Source organism: Coccidioides posadasii, chromosome 3 (genome assembly GCF_018416015.2).
Source record: "Coccidioides posadasii str. Silveira chromosome 3, complete sequence".
NCBI lineage: Eukaryota > Fungi > Ascomycota > Eurotiomycetes > Onygenales > Onygenaceae > Coccidioides > Coccidioides posadasii.
This window is the reverse complement of record NC_089409.1, coordinates 4,792,395-4,808,944: the sequence shown is the minus strand read 5'-3', so window position 1 is coordinate 4,808,944 and position 16,550 is coordinate 4,792,395. Positions and strand designations below refer to the sequence as shown.

Genomic DNA, 16,550 nt, shown 5'->3' with positions numbered 1-16,550 from the left:
CATCGCATCCAGCTGCATCCTATATGCGGTATCTTGTTAGATCCAATTTTTAGTGATCAAGGCCTTTGGAATCCAAGCCCTCTACGGAGTACTCCTGATCCTTTCCATCAACCTCCTGAAACCTAAATTGTTCTGCTCCCTGGACAGGACAAGGGGCTTCGAGATTATTATGTATCATTATTAATCAAGAGGGAAGAAAAAAAAATCCTACTCGAGAAGAGGTGAAAGGAGGCCCCGAGGTTTGAGAAACCCTATGGGAGAAGTTAGGGGCGGAGATATATTTCCCATATGCTCTCCGAATCAATGCATAGATAAGGGTAGTTGGTAGGCTGAGTGGCGGGATCTATTTTGTTCGCACATCGTCTCCGGAATACGAAAGCCTACGGCCATGGCGGCACGATTTCTGATGGAGCACGCGCAGCTGAAACACAGTTATCCCCCCAAAATAAGCGACTCGGGCGAGTCCAACAAAAAGCCGTTTTTAAATAAATCTGGCAACTTCGAGGTCTGGCCCGTTTCGAAATTCTCCAGCTCGATAAAAATGGCAAAACAATCTGACTAGGTCCGGGGTAAGTTCAGGCTTGGGTATCAATATTACGCCAGCAAACTCGGGCACACGCAGCCATATTTACAACATTCTGGCTTCAAGTTTCAAAAATAAGGGTCATCATGGCTCCGCGCCAAATGGATAATTGAACTTCAGAAGCCCGTTTAAGCCCCCAACCCACCCGTCAGATGCATCACCATCACCTATCGTCTTGCGCATCACGCATGGAATACCTCCATGCCAGGCGCCGTCGACAACTTTGATATCCTCGCCCCACACACGGATCTTCATCCCAATTCGAAGACCTTGCTTTACCAGAACACCGTCGATGCTAACATCCGCTTCACCGCCGCGATTCTTTTCGCTCAGGCGCAGAGTTACAGGTGTGCTAGAAGGAATCACCAACGGCCGGAAACTTAGGCTTCGCGGGCAGATGGGAGTCAGCAGTAAGGAGGGCACAAGAGGGTGAATGATACTGCCTCCTGAACTAAGACTGTAAGCCGTACTCCCAGTGGGAGTAGATATGATCATTCCGTCCGCAACAGCTTCAGTGAGGAATCGACCACCAACATAAACTTCAACAATCGCAAGATGCGGTTGCTTACCACGATGAATCACTACTTCATTCATCGCGTACACCCCAGCATCATCATCCGCGGGGGATGACATAGTCACACCGTTGTTATACACCGGCTTTCCATCTGGCGTGAATAGCCCAACCCTTATTCTACTTCTCACTAGGATCCGTGCGCTTCTGCTTAATCCCATAGACATGCCACGAAGAGTGGACCAATCTCGCGGCATGTTGTCGGTCGCCTTTTCGTCGTTGTCCTTTGATGGACTCCCAAGCACTGCTGCACGCTCTCCCAAACCAGACCCCGACATGTACACCTCTCGGAAGGCGCTTTTATATTCTGAAAATTTCCACTCCCCGAGGAAACCCAAGGTGCCCATACTAAACGACAGAATCGGAGGAACCGTTTTGGACGTGGCGAAAAAGGACGAAGCCCGCAAAATTGTGCCATCACCGCCCAGAGTAACCATCAAATCCACCTTCTCGGGGAGAATGTCCGTAGATGTTGTGTTGGCATACACTGGGAACGGCAAGGCATCGTGGATTTCGTTGGCAGTGTCTCGCTCTAAGAGGATGGAAACTGGGGGATAAGTGGACTTGATATAACTGAATCTCAGTTAATATAACTCGCCTGGCAAGCTGGAGGGTGGGGGGATACGGACTTTGCAAACTCAATCACAGATTGAGTCACGGCCGGGGCCCCTTTCTTGCGTACCAGGAGAATATTTCGTGGCGGCACAGGCCATTGCAGTGCAAGGAGGTCGCTTCCTTTGGATTCTATACGATATCGATTAAGTCAATATGGTTAACAAGCATAGCTCGGATTCTTTCTTAGAATTCTAACGCACACCTTGATAGCGCGGGAATATGCGGTCCGGTAGGGTGCTGATATCTTCGATTTGTCGTAACCGCGGAGTGGAGGAGAATCTGCGATACTTGATGGCTCTCCCCAATAGAGCCACTACCTGCTTTTGAAAATGACCTTTTACCAACAGCATCGTGGCTTTAGCTAAGACCAAAGTAGAAATAATGCAAAATAACAATCAGGTGGTCGAAATCTAGTGGTCAATATGAGGTGAGTCGGTAATATCGATGTTGCTGGAAAAGCAGATCCCACCTACTGATCTTGCTGGCCATCAGCATTCCTGAAACCGTCCTCAAATTGCTTCTGTAAAAACCCAGCGGGGTTCAGGTCAAGTACACAGTAACTATCCTGCAGGGTTGCAGATCGAGGCGCTTCCCAGCATAAGGTCAGGAAACCGGTCGGAAGCGGGGGTCAGGGCGCATGGTTACAAATCGGCAGAGCAATCCAAGATCGATTAAACGGCACTTGCAGTCAGGAAGCAGTCTCTCCGTAGCTAGTATGGGCTTCCCGTCCACACACAGCTTTAAAAATTCGTCGCACACGCGCACGCGACCCGACCGTGAACTCGATGCCAAGCCATTGGGATTTGCTCTGTGGACTGGTTCACTATGTGGTCACATGGTCTGACGTATCAGGACCTGGGTGGAACAAAGCTGCATCGCGATTTGCTGAAGCTCCAATGCAGCTTAAGCGACAGAACAAGAATGACGAGCAGCCCCAGGCTCCCACTCAACGTTCCCAATATTACCCCGGTTCTATCCCCGGGCCCATGGAGCTTTCTGTCTCTTGACGCCGGCTGTTCCCTCTGACTAGCCCTTCTGAATCGCTGATCCTCTCCTGCCATCCCCCTCTGGAGATCTTCCTATAGGCAGCACTGTTACACCGCCATACGCACGTCACTTCCGTGTGGAGTGGAAACAAAGGAGACGAGAAAAGCTGTTGAACTTTCAGGTGTGGTTTCACATCTCGATCCTACGTTAGGAGAGCCCAGTCGCTGGTTTCTCTCTGGTGTCAAAAGTTTGACGTTCTCAACAGAGCGGCCTAAGAGCCAGCCGCCTCGGGAAAGGAGGATCACATTGGAACCTGGCATCTGATTCCGGCCTTCGTAAAGCACAAAGTGATCTCATGTCGTCCAACGGTCCGATACAACGCAAGCCGCCAGCACCAGAGCTGGCGTCTGACTCGACATCATACCGAGGAGACACAGGTCGACACAAATACGCCCGTCCCGAAGGGAATTATGGGTTGTTTCTCCAGATAGTTCGCAGCTTGCTGATCGTAACATGGTTCAATTGCTGCTGCATTTCTATCGTTGCAACTCAAGCTATAGGTCTGCCACTTTACCTCGTCAACGAGCGGTGGTTTTATTCGTACATGGCGATGACGAAGCGATTCTTTGGCATCACAATTACCGCACTCACACAATGGTCGAGTCCAACGCCAGTTCGAATCAGTGGGGATAGCAGCATGCAAGGCCAATTCAGCCTCCTAAATGATGGAACGGTTGTAACAAAATTCCCGGAGCGACTTGTCTTGATCGCGAACCATCAAGTCTACACAGACTGGCTTTACCTGTGGTGGGTATCATACACGAGCAATATGCACGGATATATATATATTATCTTGAAAGAATCTCTCAAATATATCCCCTTTATCGGACAGGGAATGATGCTGTACGGTTTCATTTTCATGGCACGCAAATGGATTGAGGATAAGCCACGATTGCAGCATCGCTTGCAGAAATTGAAAACCAGCCATGGAAAGTCTCCCGATGGCTTACCGGTCTTCGACCCCATGTGGCTGCTTATCTACCCCGAAGGCACGAACCTATCTCGAAACACCAAAAGACGAAGCGATGCATATTGCGAGAAGCAAGGAATTGCTCCGCGTAAACACACGCTGCTCCCCCGTTCCACTGGGTTGTTCTTTTGTCTCCAGAAGCTCAGAGGAACTGTCGATTATGTGTACGACTGCACGGTTGGTTACGAGGGTCCACCGTAAGTAGTGTCTTTGATCCCCCGTGAGTTTAAGGAAAGGATTGTTGACAAAGAAGATAGGAAAGGCAGCTATGCAGAATCCTACTTCACTCTTCGTTCCACGTATCTGCGGGGGCGACCTCCGAAGGCTGTGAATTTCTATTGGCGGCGTTTTGCTATTCTAGATATTCCACTCAACGACCAGAAGGAGTTCGAGGATTGGATTTATAAGAGATGGGGAGAGAAGGATCAGCTACTTGAACGGTTTGCCGAAACCGGCCGATTCCCGCCATTCGAACCCGGAACCACCTCCAGTACAGGATTTAAAGAGGAGAGGAACCAGGCGACAGGCAGTGCTAATGATGGCTATATCGAAAGCGAAATCAGGCTCAGACATTGGAGTGAAGCCGGCAGAGTCTTTACAATTCTTATCACATTGGGCTTAGTTCTTAAGTTCCTTCCACAAATTTGGAATTAGGAATTCGGGGGCTTTTGGTTTTTCTGCTTTTTAGGGGCGGCTTGCTTGGTTAGAAATTTTGGAATTTTGACCGACTATTTCGGGTAACTCCTTCGGTGTCGAGCTGCATACTCCGTAGAGCTGATCAGTAATTCCTGCAGTTAGATGAACTACATGATAGCGAGTGCTAATGGCAGGTTAGATGCCAGAAGTCTACCGCTAGCTATACGAATGACAAATGATTAAGGCAAACTCTTCCATGAACAAGGACAAATTCTGGGCTGGCCTACAGGGGGTATAATCCTTTGCAGAGGGATTAGAATCTTATTTCCAAATTGCACACAATTCATACAGTGCGTATTCGGTTGCGACCTCACCCGAAAGAGATTTGTCACGTGACCATACTTTCATGGGCCCACCAGCCACAGAGATGGGCTTGTAAATGTGGCTGGTGTGGCTTAATCAGCCCCGTTGCAAGCATCGCCAATGCTCGATCGGGAGAACCTGACATTTCTCGCACTCGGAGCGTGACGAAGCTCGCCGGTCCCTCTCTTGCGCAAACTCTTTTCTCCCATTCCAGTGGCGTTCTGATTGCCCTACCGCGCCCTATACTAGCAGGCAAATCCCATATTGAATGGTTGCGTGGTGATGGTGATCTGATTTCCGTCGGTGGGTCTTCACCAATTCTCCGTGTTCACAGCTCCCCGGCTTGCGCACCACTATGGCATCTTTTCAAAATGGCTATGTGAACGGCTCTACCGTCGCGCTGGACAATGTAGCTAATGCGCCTCCCGCAAATCTTCGCTTCTCCGATATCCCTTCTGCCATCGATATCCCGGCATCCTCCTTTGACACCGAAGTCGAAATTAGCCTTGAAGAACTCCCCGAAGATCCCACCGAGCTCTGTACTCTCCTTGACAATGAGCAGGCCACAAAGAATTTTTGGGTGATAATCTCTCTTGCTTATGCTAAGCACAATCAACTTGATCTCGCTATCGAGATCCTCAATCGTGGGATTGCGTCTCTATCTCATGGCGCGTCGGTGGAGAAGCTCGGCTTGCTGAACTGGATCTGTTGGTTATACTTGCTCAAGAGCAGGCAGGCTCCGAGAGTCGCTCCGGAAGGACAGTTGCTGTCCGAAGCGAGAACAAAAGATTACTATCTTCAAGCCGCAACCGCTACCCTCAATGAGGCCACTCGGATGAACCCGGCTTTCCCACCGCTCTTCCTCGCGCGCGGTGTCCTTTCTCTCCTCCGTGCATCTTTACAGCCTCCAGCAAAGCCGATCAGACCCGGCACTGTCGACACCTCCGAGAGAGTAGAATCTCTGCGACAAGCGTTGAAATGTTTCGATGAATCCTCCAAGGCTCTCGGGAATAGAAATGTCATGGCTATACTGGGTCGAGCAAGAGCCCAGTACATGTTGGGACGCTACGCTGAAGCTCTGGAAGGGTATCAGGATGTCCTGATGAAAATGCCAAACATGACAGATCCTGATCCGCGAATCGGTATCGGTTGCTGCCTATGGCAGCTTGATTTTAAGGACCAGGCTAAAGCAGCTTGGAACCGCGCCCTTGCTCTGGTATAACGCTCTCTTCTTCTCTAAGTTAAATTTTATCTAACGTCTTCTAGAATCCCAACTCCAAAGTTGCAAACATCCTCCTCGCTGCGTATTACCTTTACGATAGCTCTCGTCACGCAACAACCGATCCTGCCTTTGGGTCCTTATACAAGCTTGCCATGACTCAATACACCCAAAAAGCGTTCAAACTTGATAAGGAATACCCATTGACTTGCACTATGTTCGGCGGCTATTTCCTCCTCCGCAGGCATTTTCCGACGGTTGAGGCACTTGCAAGGAAAGCCATTGAGCTCACTGATGTCAATGCCATTGCTAGTGATGGTTGGTATTTGCTCGCACGTAAAGAACATGAAGAGGGCGATCCGTCGAAGGCGCAGGAATACTACAATCGATCCGACCAGGCAAGAGGCGGTTCGGATAAAGGATATCTCCCCGCTAAGTTCGGAGCTGTGCAGATGCAGATCAAGGCACATGACAAAGATGGGGCAAAATTTCGGCTTGAAAAGATATTCCAGCAGAAGAAAAACCCGGAAGCGATGACGCTGCTAGGCTCTCTTTATGCTGAAGAAATATTTGAAGCCCTGGCTAGCGGTAATAAAGAAGATAAATCCACCGAAATTAAGAAGGCCATTGGTCTCCTTGAAGCTGTACGCGCCTCGTGGAAGGATGAGAAGAAGAAAATATCTCCAGATATATCCGTACTGCTCTACCTTGCTCGCTTGTATGAGACCAGCGCTCCGGAGAAGAGCATGCAATGCCTTTCTCAGATTGAACAGATACAACTTGCCCAAATTCCACAAGAGGATAGACCGGATAATGTTGAAGATGAAGAAACGATGACCAACATCCTCCGAGAACGTTTGGCTCCTCAGCTACTCAACAACATGGGCTGCTTCTTCTATCAGGCCGATAAAATTGAACAAGCTCGAAATATGTTCCAAACCGCTCTCAACGCCTGTGTGAAAACACAGGAGAAAGATGATGGAACCGATACGGATGCGCTTGTTACAACGATCAGTTACAATCTCGGGCGTACGTACGAAACTGCGGGAATGCCAGAAGAAGCCGAGAAAGTATACAAAGGACTTTTGGAAAGGCATAGTGACTACACCGAAGCTAATGCCCGTCTCACGTATATGGCACTCCGTCAGAGCCCAACTGATGAAGGGCCAAAGAAGATGGCAAAGCTGTACGAAGCAGAAGCTACCAACTTGGAAGTCCGCGCCCTTTTTGGATGGTATCTCAATAAATCAAAACGTCGAACTGCCAATATCGCGGAAGATCATGAGCAGCGACATCATAAACATACTCTTCAAGGTTATGACAAACACGATCGATACTCCTTGACCGCTATGGGTAACATACACCTAATGGTGGCTCGAGACATGAGACGGGATGGAGAGCAAGATCGAGAAAAGCGTAGGAAGGTATACGAACGAGCCGTTGAATTTTTCGATAAAGCCCTTCAACTAGACCCGAAGAATGCATATGCCGCCCAAGGAATTGCAATTGCATTGGTTGATGACAGAAAAGATTATGCATCAGCGGTTCAAGTATTTTCTAAAGTTCGAGATTCTATACGGGACGCAAGTGTTTACCTGAACTTGGGACACGTCTTTGCAGAACTAAGGCAATTCTCCAAGTCTATTGAAAACGTAAGGATCCGTTCACAAATATCGCGGTGTGGCGCTAGCTAACCTACAAGCAGTATGAGATTGCTCTCTCAAAAGATAGGGCCAAGGACCCACAGATTCTCTCTTGCCTTGGCCGCGTATGGTTCCTGAAAGGCAAACAAGAGCGAAGCATCACTTCGATGAGGACCGCTTTGGAGTATGCGGAACGTGCTCGCGCCGTGGCCCCCGAACAGAAGCATCTTGACTTCAACATTGCTTTCGTCCAAAACGAAATTGCTCATCTCGCCTCGAATCTTCCAGAGACGCAAAAGACGTCCCAGGAGATCGAAGAAGCCCTGAGCGGACTTGACGAAGCCGTGGTGACATTTGAAAAAATTGCAAAAGCACCGAATCCACCTTATCCGCCTATCTCACTTGAACAGCGAGCGAACATGATCAGAAACACAACAATCAATCAACTTCAGCGTGCTTTACAAAGCCAGAAAGAGTATGAAGAAAAGAATGCCGCCAAGTTGCAACAAGCTCGGGAGGCCCGTGACGCTGAACAGAGACGACGAGAAGAAAAACGGCGTAAGGCCGAGGAGGCCGAAGCAGAAAGGAAGCGCCAGATTGCGGAAGAGAGACAGCAGATGGTCGAAGAGGCCCAGCGGCTTGCTGCTATTCGGGCTGAAGAAGAGAAGGCAAGAGAAGCTGCTGAGTACACTACTGACTCCGAGACGGGAGACAGGGTTAAAAGGAAGAAGGCTTCTGGTGGCAAGCGAAAAAAGAAAGGAGAAGATGGAGAACGAGAACCGTCGAGGAAGTCCAGAGCTAAGAGCGCAGCTAGCTCACGCACACCTGCCACTTCCGATGCCGAAGACCAGCCCGCTCCAAGAAAGCGAAGACGTTTGGAAAGAAGAGCGACGGCCAAGTCAAGTAAATACAAGAGCAGCGAGATTGTTGTTGAGTCTGAAAGCGACGAAGAGACAGGCGCTCCAGCTAGCAACGGTAGCCCGCCAACTGCAGACGAACGAGATGAGAGGATGCGTGACACCGGCCACCTCGATGAAGACGGCGAAGATACCCTGGTGTCGCGTCGGCGTAAGAAGGTCAATTTACGGATAGAAGATGATGAGGATGAGGACGAGGGAGAGCACGACGACTTATTCGATGAGAAGCCGGGAAGCGAAGGGGAAGAAGCCAAGGCAGGTGATGATATCGGTGTAGATGCCGAAATGAAGGACGCAGAAGACGAGGAATGAGCCTTTCACTTTACTTCAAATGAGGCCATTTCCAGTCCTTCATCGCTATTCACTCATATCTTTATGTCCACTTTGCGATATTTCTTTTTTTATGAACCTTCGATTTACTCTTGTCTGGACTCTTATTTCCCCCTTTAGCTCTCTCCCGGGTGCAGGACAAAACATGGACAGGCGTTTCGTTCTTTGTCTTTTAGCAGTATTTCTTGTATCTGGTCTACATGTAGTGTACACTATGGCTAATTAAGAAGAATGACATTTACTGCTTTTGCATAGAACCATTTTGGCCTGTAGGTCCGTACGTATTTAACTCGATGCGTCGCTGATCGTCGGGGGCGTCGATGTTGCCTCGCCTCAATGGGCAGATCCCGATTCTCGTCCCCGCAAGACGTTTAGCCGAAAATTCGGTTCAATATTCCGATAGTATTCGTGCCGAATAGCCCACGCAAACGAGGATGGAAATTTGTGCTAGCCGTGAACGTTGCAGAGGGTACAATGTCGCTTTCAAACCCCACGTCCTGCTGATGAATCCAACTGAACTCATTCCTTCGCAGATCCAACTCCCCGTGGCTAGATTCACAGTCAACTGATCTCCTGGGACCATATAGAAGATGACCCCAGCACCAGCTACGCCAGTCGTCCACGTTGACAAGTCCCACGCGGCCAAGGACGCTCCCTATGCTCTCTCGCTCGCCCGCTCCCCCGTCCCTCGCTTCGTAGCCTTCGATGCCCGCTTCATCCGTGACGTCATTGGCCCGGAGACAGACTCACCGCAGCTCACCCTGATCGAGAAGCGCAGCTATCAATTCGCCCACGAAGCAGGCGTCTACATCAAGCCCACAAACTCGGTCTACTTCACCGCCAATTTCCAAACATGCGACCCGATCGAGCTCTACGCAATCAATTGCGACACGCATGAGATCTCCAAGCTCGACTACCCGGACGTCGTCCAGGCCAACGGGGCGTGTAACTTCGATGACAAGGTCCTGTACTGCGCGCAGGGGGATCTCTCGCGTCCATCGGGACTGGTGCTTGTCGATCCCGTGACGGGCCGGGCAGAGACGCTGATCAACAATTTCCAAGGACGGCATTTTAATTCTGTCAATGATGTCGTAGTGCATCATCGCACCGGTGATATCTGGTTCACCGATCCCACGTACGGATATGCGCAGGCCTTTCGGCCATCGCCAGAGTTGCCTGCGCAGGTGTACAGATTCCGTCCCTCAACGGGAGAGTGTGTGGTAGTAGCCGATGGGTTTGAAATGTGCAACGGGCTCTGCTTCAGTCCCGACTACTCGAGGATGTACATTACGGACACCGGTGCTATTCAGGCTCATAATGGGCCCGGTGATGGACATCAACTTTTTGCCGATCCGAGGAAACCTGCAAGTATCTATGTGTATGATGTGGTTGATGACGGGACGCGCTTGGGCCACAGGCGGACATTTGCGTACTGTGACACAGGCGTCCCTGACGGCATTAAGTGTGATGAAAATGGGTATGTTTATTCTGGCTGCGGAGACGGTGTACATGTTTGGGACTCCCAGGGTATACTCCTGGGCAAAATCATTGTAGGTGGGATTACAGCGAATTTCAACTTCGTTAGGGGCGGTATCTGGATGTTTGCCGAAGAGGAGTTATGGTTCTGTAAGCTAAAAGCAAAAGGGGCGCTTGTGGATATAGAATGCTGAAAGTGCTTCTCATCACATAATTCCTGGTTCTTCCTTTCTCGTGAGAGAGGATACTGAAAGTTGAAGATGCTGTGAAACATAGACAGACTACCCACGGATACCTAGCCTCAGTAGACTTAAAGTATCGATACTCGTCGCGAATATTTCTTATGGACATAATGTACGGGTCGCTTTGCAGACAGGGGTCATATACTGCCGCAAGTCAAAAGGGCAGTATACAAGTCGACTGCAGCGTTGGTCGTGACTACATTCCACTTGGTGTAGTCCACGGAAACGCCGTTGTGAAACCTCGGGTCCAGCCGCAGCTATTTAACTAAATATCATTCAGCCCTCGATCTCCACTGAAGTCGATGGAAAATTCGATGAAGTGCCAACGCCGGCATATTTACCTAAACTGTGTTGGGTAGATAACAACCTAACAACTCGGTCAGGATGGGACTGGTCAAAAGGTATTTTCTAATTGTCCGGTCGAGTCAACAGCTCAGCCCCGTCGTGTCCACGGCTGATGGCCTCTGGTAAGGTCCGCCAGGTAATATTCAAATAACGGACCCTGAGCAACAAGGGCGAAAGTCCTTCGAGATTGCCATCACAGATGCTATCTGCACCCAGGTGTACACAGCATTACTCGACGAGTCCCACCCAAGTAATTGGCCAGGCATCCGTGAATTTGCATTCTACTGGATTAGAATATCCCCTGTCCACCTGAAAATATATTTGGTAGCGATGCGATTCGCGAAGGCAACGAGATTTCTGGTAACACCGACTCGGACGGCTACGGACACTGGTACTCTAGAATGTGACGGAGTCATCAAGCGTTGCGAGGCCGTAATCCTTCGCCCTCATTTTACTTCACTGCTGCTTGTAAAGTGCAAGCTTGCAGAGGAAGGACAGTTACACGGTCATTGATGATTCAACTGAAACCCTCATGGGTATAATCTGTAAATGGGTTGCAAAAAGGGATAACTATTCGAAATCATCTCGCGCGACCGGAGATTCCTCCAGCACGCTACCTCGTCCTGGGAGGCCATCCACCTTGCAAGGCCACAAGGGCTGGGGGTAAAAAAGGAAATCAAACCGGAAATGTACGGAATGTTTCTATCGTCATAAGGGCAGCTCTGTCGAATAGCCTCATGCAGCTCCACGTTAAGATAAATGCAATGGCCATTGCCAATGAGCCACTCTGGCTCAGAGTTGGTCCATCGCTGGGCAGTTTTCGACTTTCAGTTGATGCCCAAGTTTTTGAACAATTCTCTCGACTCACGATGAAACGAGTACAGCTTTTCTTAGAATTGGCTTCTGAGGGCTGTTTACTTCGAATAGGCAGAAGAGGAGCTTCTACTCGCCCTTGCGATTGGCGAGTACATGTGTATTAGATCCCAGGCATTGCCCCAACAGATACTGAGTCAATCTGGCACCTTTGGGAATAAATGGTATTTGAAAGTGGTCTTTGGGCTTCCGTGAAACCAGCGGACCCCGACGGTCGAGCCCCGTTTTTCGTAATTGCTGGAGGACAAGGTATGCCTTCACGAGGAAACGAGAACTTGTCTAAAGTACTTGTAGTAGCCCTCTAGGCCTGCTGAGAGTGGATGCTTACTGAGACATCTTCCACTGCATCTCATCCGGCAAGCTTGCTTGTTACCCTTGCTTATCAATCTATCATGCGAGGATATGAGGCCGAAAAACGGGATTATGCCGTACGTCCACATCCCTGTGGGAACGCGCACTTCATTATTCATTATCTGAAGAATTTGATATCATTATTGTATAAGATGATATCACAAAGGAGAGGAAAAAAAAAAAAGGGCGAGATTCTGCCCCCATAAAGGATCAAGGTGCATACGCTTGATCACAGTTCCAGCTCTTTGGGAAAGGTGAAGAATCGGCTTCGTATCCGAAACTTTTGCGAAGGATTCCAATATTCCAAGGATTTCCTGGACTCGTTTCCTTTTCAGGAATTTGAGGTCTAGCCACGGCGAGAAGCGTGTCTTTCACCAGCTACAATGCTCAGCGGGTAATCCATCAGGAGCATAGTGCAATACACACACTGGCTAAAAGGTCGATGGTTATGGTCCATTTTCATTGCACGGGTTTCCTGGCGAATCTGTCGGGGAAAATCCATGTTGTACGCGCAGTGCACACCCTGTTTGCAAATTCGCCGAAGAATTTTTTTTTTTTTTTTTTAAAAAAAAAGGGGGGGAAATAAAGTAATAAAATAAAATGGAAATAAAACCATCCAATACGGAGTACTTTGTATGGAGTACGGAGTACTGCATTGCTGAATGCGACTTTAATGAAAAATTAAAATGAATTTAGGTCACATATCATGAAGCCCATGAGAAATCTCCCACCACCGGATGAAGCGAGAAAATCCTGTTCGACACCCTCCCCCCAAAAGCCAGATTCACTGGCAGGGGACTCCGGGGCAGGCGTTTTCGTTGGCCTCAGGCCAAGCAGCCCGTTCGTTTCATGCGCAAAGTCTCCTGAAAGAGCTTGTTTCAAGACTATGATCAGCCGAGTCTGCCTTGTTGCATTCGCTTCGATTCCGAAGTGTCTGCAGAACCTGTTTGTAAAATCGAGAACCGTGACTGTGGCGTTTAGCGCTGCTGTCGGCAAAGCACATGGCGATTCTCGAAAACTTTCGTCGATTCAGCCACTGACTCGTGTAGCAAAGAGGCTGAAACGATATACAAGGGAGAAAAAAAAAAGAGTTCAAGGCGTGATGTTGAGACGAGTGGAACTGGCCTAGGGGTGGTGAACAGTTCATGCAGGAGTCGATAAGTGACTCTCGCATCCCTCCAGGTTTTCCTAGTGGTTGCATTTATCACTCTCTTGTCCGGGGTAACTCTACAGGGCGCACGCAGCCCAGAATGCACCTCCAAAGCCATACGTACATAAATATATGTACGAAGTACGCCATGTACATCTGCTCCCTGTATTTCGACGAAAGGAGTGAAGCAATGATTTGCTCCTATCATGCATAGAAGGTCGATCAGTGTCAGCAAAATCTCGAGGAGCTTTGCGCATAAATTTGATTTTCTTTCCCCCTCGAAAGCCACCGGCTGCAGGGAAGCCGTTTCAAGTTATTCAGGGACTAGGGCGAAATTCGACCACTTAGGTTGCAGGATTGGTGGGCAGCGAAGGCAAAAGCGGTTCGATCTATGCCGATCGCGGTTCGTGTTGTGCCACTCGATCTCAACGGCGAAAACGCTTTCACGAAGCTGGAAGGTGATTTGGTGCTCGTTTTGAGGGCAGTGGGCTTGCCCACTTACTAGGAGGACACTATGTTATGCACAGGGGAACTCGTTTATAGTTTGTGATAGCCATGGATAGGTGTCTGTTTGGAAAACGCCGATCAGGGCTGGACAGCTGATGTTTTGATCGACCATGAAATATCGATCTGAAAGGCGGAATTTACGGAGCACGCACTGTGTCGTCCGGCGGGAAGGGAGTGCTGGAGAGAGTTCATGTCTCATGCTGCGCTTTCTACTGGTAGACGGCTGGCCGAGGCTGTGAGCCGTTTTCAAATCCATCTCTTCTGGAGTAGGGAATGATCCGCAGCTGCATCGGTTTGCTGGTATTGAGGGGTTCGAGCAAACTGCGGGATTCTCGTGCGGAGCCTTTCGACACCCAACCGAGTCCTGAAGAGGGGAAAGGGGAATGTGATCATAGCGTTCCTGCGATGAAGGTTCGAACCGTAGGGTTGACGATGGATGGGGGGCTCGATTTTTCCGAAGAAACTTTCATGTGAGTGTCTGCTCGGAACATGTTGAACCGCATACGGTCTGAGCCCTCGTTTTCTCCAATCATTCGAGATGCAGAACTGGCTTCATGCAGACACATCGACGGATGGACATGCATCTTTTTACGTTGGACGAGAAGCATGTGGATTGAAAGTTCGCGGACCCCTCGTTAAAGCCCAGCAGCGGGCCCCGTGTTGAACTGAAACTGGGGAAGGGAGAGTTTGTCGTCTGGCGATTTCGACGCCCTGGCGAGATCGAAATCCCGAGGATCTTACGACGGTTGTGTTTGTGGACAGTCGCCTGTGGGGCACAACCATCAAACGGCATGAAGGCCAACAGAGCTAAGCTTTCTCGTCTTCGCTCACCGTGGGAGGAATGTCGTTTTCGTGTCCACAGTAGTGTCCGTTTGCTTATGGCAATCGAGGATGCTCGTGAAAAAGCGATGTACGCTACGGCTCCCGTGGCATTCTTCTCAGGACGGGGACGAAAGGGTAAGGTAGAACGGTTGTGAATTGAATTGTACGTGAGTGTGTGTTTGTACTTCTGGATTGTTCGAAAATTTCCGACGGCGTCCCATCTAGATTGCTCCCCCACTTGGTCTCTGTGGTCTGTATGGAGTACATTTGCGCCGTTCATACGGAGTACATCACCAGCTGTGTACTCTGTATGCAACCCGTACGGGGGTTACGTATGTATGTTTGTATGTACATACATATAAACTGTGTGGAGGATGGAGCTGCAGGAGAGGATAATGCTGGGCGCCCGTCGCTGAGATTCAATTTTCCCGGTCCTCTCGAGGTCGAGTCCGATCTCGCCGCTTCCAACCCGCTCCTGACAAATTACTGCCGTGGCCATGGCCTAGGGGTGGTTGCGGCCAACCAAGCTCTCTCATGGACGCACGGATAAAAGTTAACAGCGACGTCAATCCTGGTTCCCACGCCCGTGTCTCGCAAGGTCAAAGATCGGACGGGTTTTCATCTCATTTCAAAAGCAGAGCATTTGCAGGGTGTTCCCGTGTCCGCGTTCACTCATCGCTGAAGCGTGTGATTGGGGTAGAGATCAGCATAGATGCTTGTCATACATGGCGGTGCAGTTACAATAAGCATAGATAAGTTTCAATAGTCAGTCGATAACTCTATCAGGATCTTCCTGCGAGACACATTAAGTAATTTGTAAACCTTGCCGAAAGAGAGGTGAAGATATAATTTTCCGGGGACGAGCGTATCGAAAGTATGTATTCCATGACTCAAGACTAGACACATGTAAAACCCCTGGCTGAGGCGGGTGAGTAGCCAACCCAACGCTTTTCGAGAAAAGGAGCATATATGTTGCACTGCATGCTGCCAGGGCGCTCCATATGGTGAGAGTGCCAGCCTTATACAGTCCATTCAATAATTTTTTCATTGCTTTTCTTTTCATTTCATTTCATTCCTTTTCTTTTTTTCTTTGGTATCCCTGGGCCCCGCCAGGGAGGAATACTCCGTATTATACGGAGTATATGTCTGTGATCGCTGGAAAAAGACGAAGAGGAAGAATATATTCTTCAGTGTGAATCCGTGCTCATCATCATCCATAAGATTGGCGGGGATTATTCCGGCTTCTTGTTATTTCTTTTTCCTTTTCTTTTCTTTTTTTTTTTTTTTTGGCTCGTCAACTCCATTTCACCGTCTCATCATGGAATGAGGGATAAGCGGTGCTGCCGAAATCCCCTTCGAGTACGACTCCCCGGGTGGGACAGCGGAGGCGGAATTAATGTTGGCGTTGGGTGCACCCAGAGCTGGACGGTTTCGTCATTCTGATGTTACTCCTGGAAGGGATGCTGCAAGGAACAGGAACAGATACGTGAAGATACGGGCCACCCCTGAGGTTAAGGCTGGTTCTTATGACAGAGGAAGACCGGCCAACCTGGATTCTGCCAGGGAATGAATGTGATAACAGTTCGTGGCGAGAGCTGAACCATTCGACCCTCTTCGCAAGGTGCGCGCCTCTTCTCTTCACCCACATGTCGATCCTGAAGCCCTTCGTCCAGCACAACTTCACACCGTTGTCGACAAGGCGAGGTAAGATTACCGATAGCGATTACAGAGGTAATTACTGGGAGATACAGGGGCACGCAGATATTACCGCTAAGACGGACCTAAATGGGCTGCCCCGGGAACTCTATTCACGCTGCTTGGCCAATGGGATGGTGGCGACACCACCCTCGACCGGTGTGGCCCGTTGGTGTTCCCCTGTTCCGGCATCAT

At 49.5% G+C, this 16,550-nt stretch overlaps 4 protein-coding genes across 4 annotated transcripts; 3 read left to right on the top strand and 1 right to left on the bottom strand.

The window, feature by feature from the left end:
* Positions 1-320: 320 nt before the first annotated feature.
* On the bottom strand, positions 321-2,544 carry POS5 (NADH kinase pos5). Its single transcript, XM_066125202.1, has 4 exons — positions 2,239-2,544; positions 1,972-2,179; positions 1,784-1,898; positions 321-1,727 (listed from the first exon to the last, which is right to left on the bottom strand). Exons 2-4 carry the CDS (start codon positions 2,117-2,119, stop codon positions 668-670), a joined length of 1,323 nt encoding a protein of 440 aa, XP_065981283.1. The 5' UTR covers positions 2,120-2,179; positions 2,239-2,544; the 3' UTR covers positions 321-667.
* A 132-nt stretch (positions 2,545-2,676) lies between these two features.
* Positions 2,677-4,669, top strand: D8B26_006506 (uncharacterized protein). Its single transcript, XM_003069528.2, has 2 exons — positions 2,677-3,983; positions 4,044-4,669. Exons 1-2 carry the CDS (start codon positions 3,112-3,114, stop codon positions 4,438-4,440), a joined length of 1,269 nt encoding a protein of 422 aa, XP_003069574.2. The 5' UTR covers positions 2,677-3,111; the 3' UTR covers positions 4,441-4,669.
* Positions 4,670-4,949: 280 nt separating this feature from the next.
* Positions 4,950-8,953, top strand: D8B26_006505 (uncharacterized protein). The gene is made up of 3 exons (XM_003069529.2): positions 4,950-6,001; positions 6,052-7,656; positions 7,710-8,953. The coding sequence occupies exons 1-3, from the start codon at positions 5,141-5,143 to the stop codon at positions 8,874-8,876; spliced, it is 3,633 nt and encodes a 1,210-aa protein (XP_003069575.1). The 5' UTR covers positions 4,950-5,140; the 3' UTR covers positions 8,877-8,953.
* A 351-nt stretch (positions 8,954-9,304) lies between these two features.
* D8B26_006504 (uncharacterized protein) lies at positions 9,305-10,673 on the top strand. Its single transcript, XM_066125201.1, has 2 exons — positions 9,305-9,363; positions 9,428-10,673. The coding sequence occupies exon 2, from the start codon at positions 9,485-9,487 to the stop codon at positions 10,562-10,564; it is 1,080 nt and encodes a 359-aa protein (XP_065981282.1). The 5' UTR covers positions 9,305-9,363; positions 9,428-9,484; the 3' UTR covers positions 10,565-10,673.
* Positions 10,674-16,550: the final 5,877 nt, after the last annotated feature.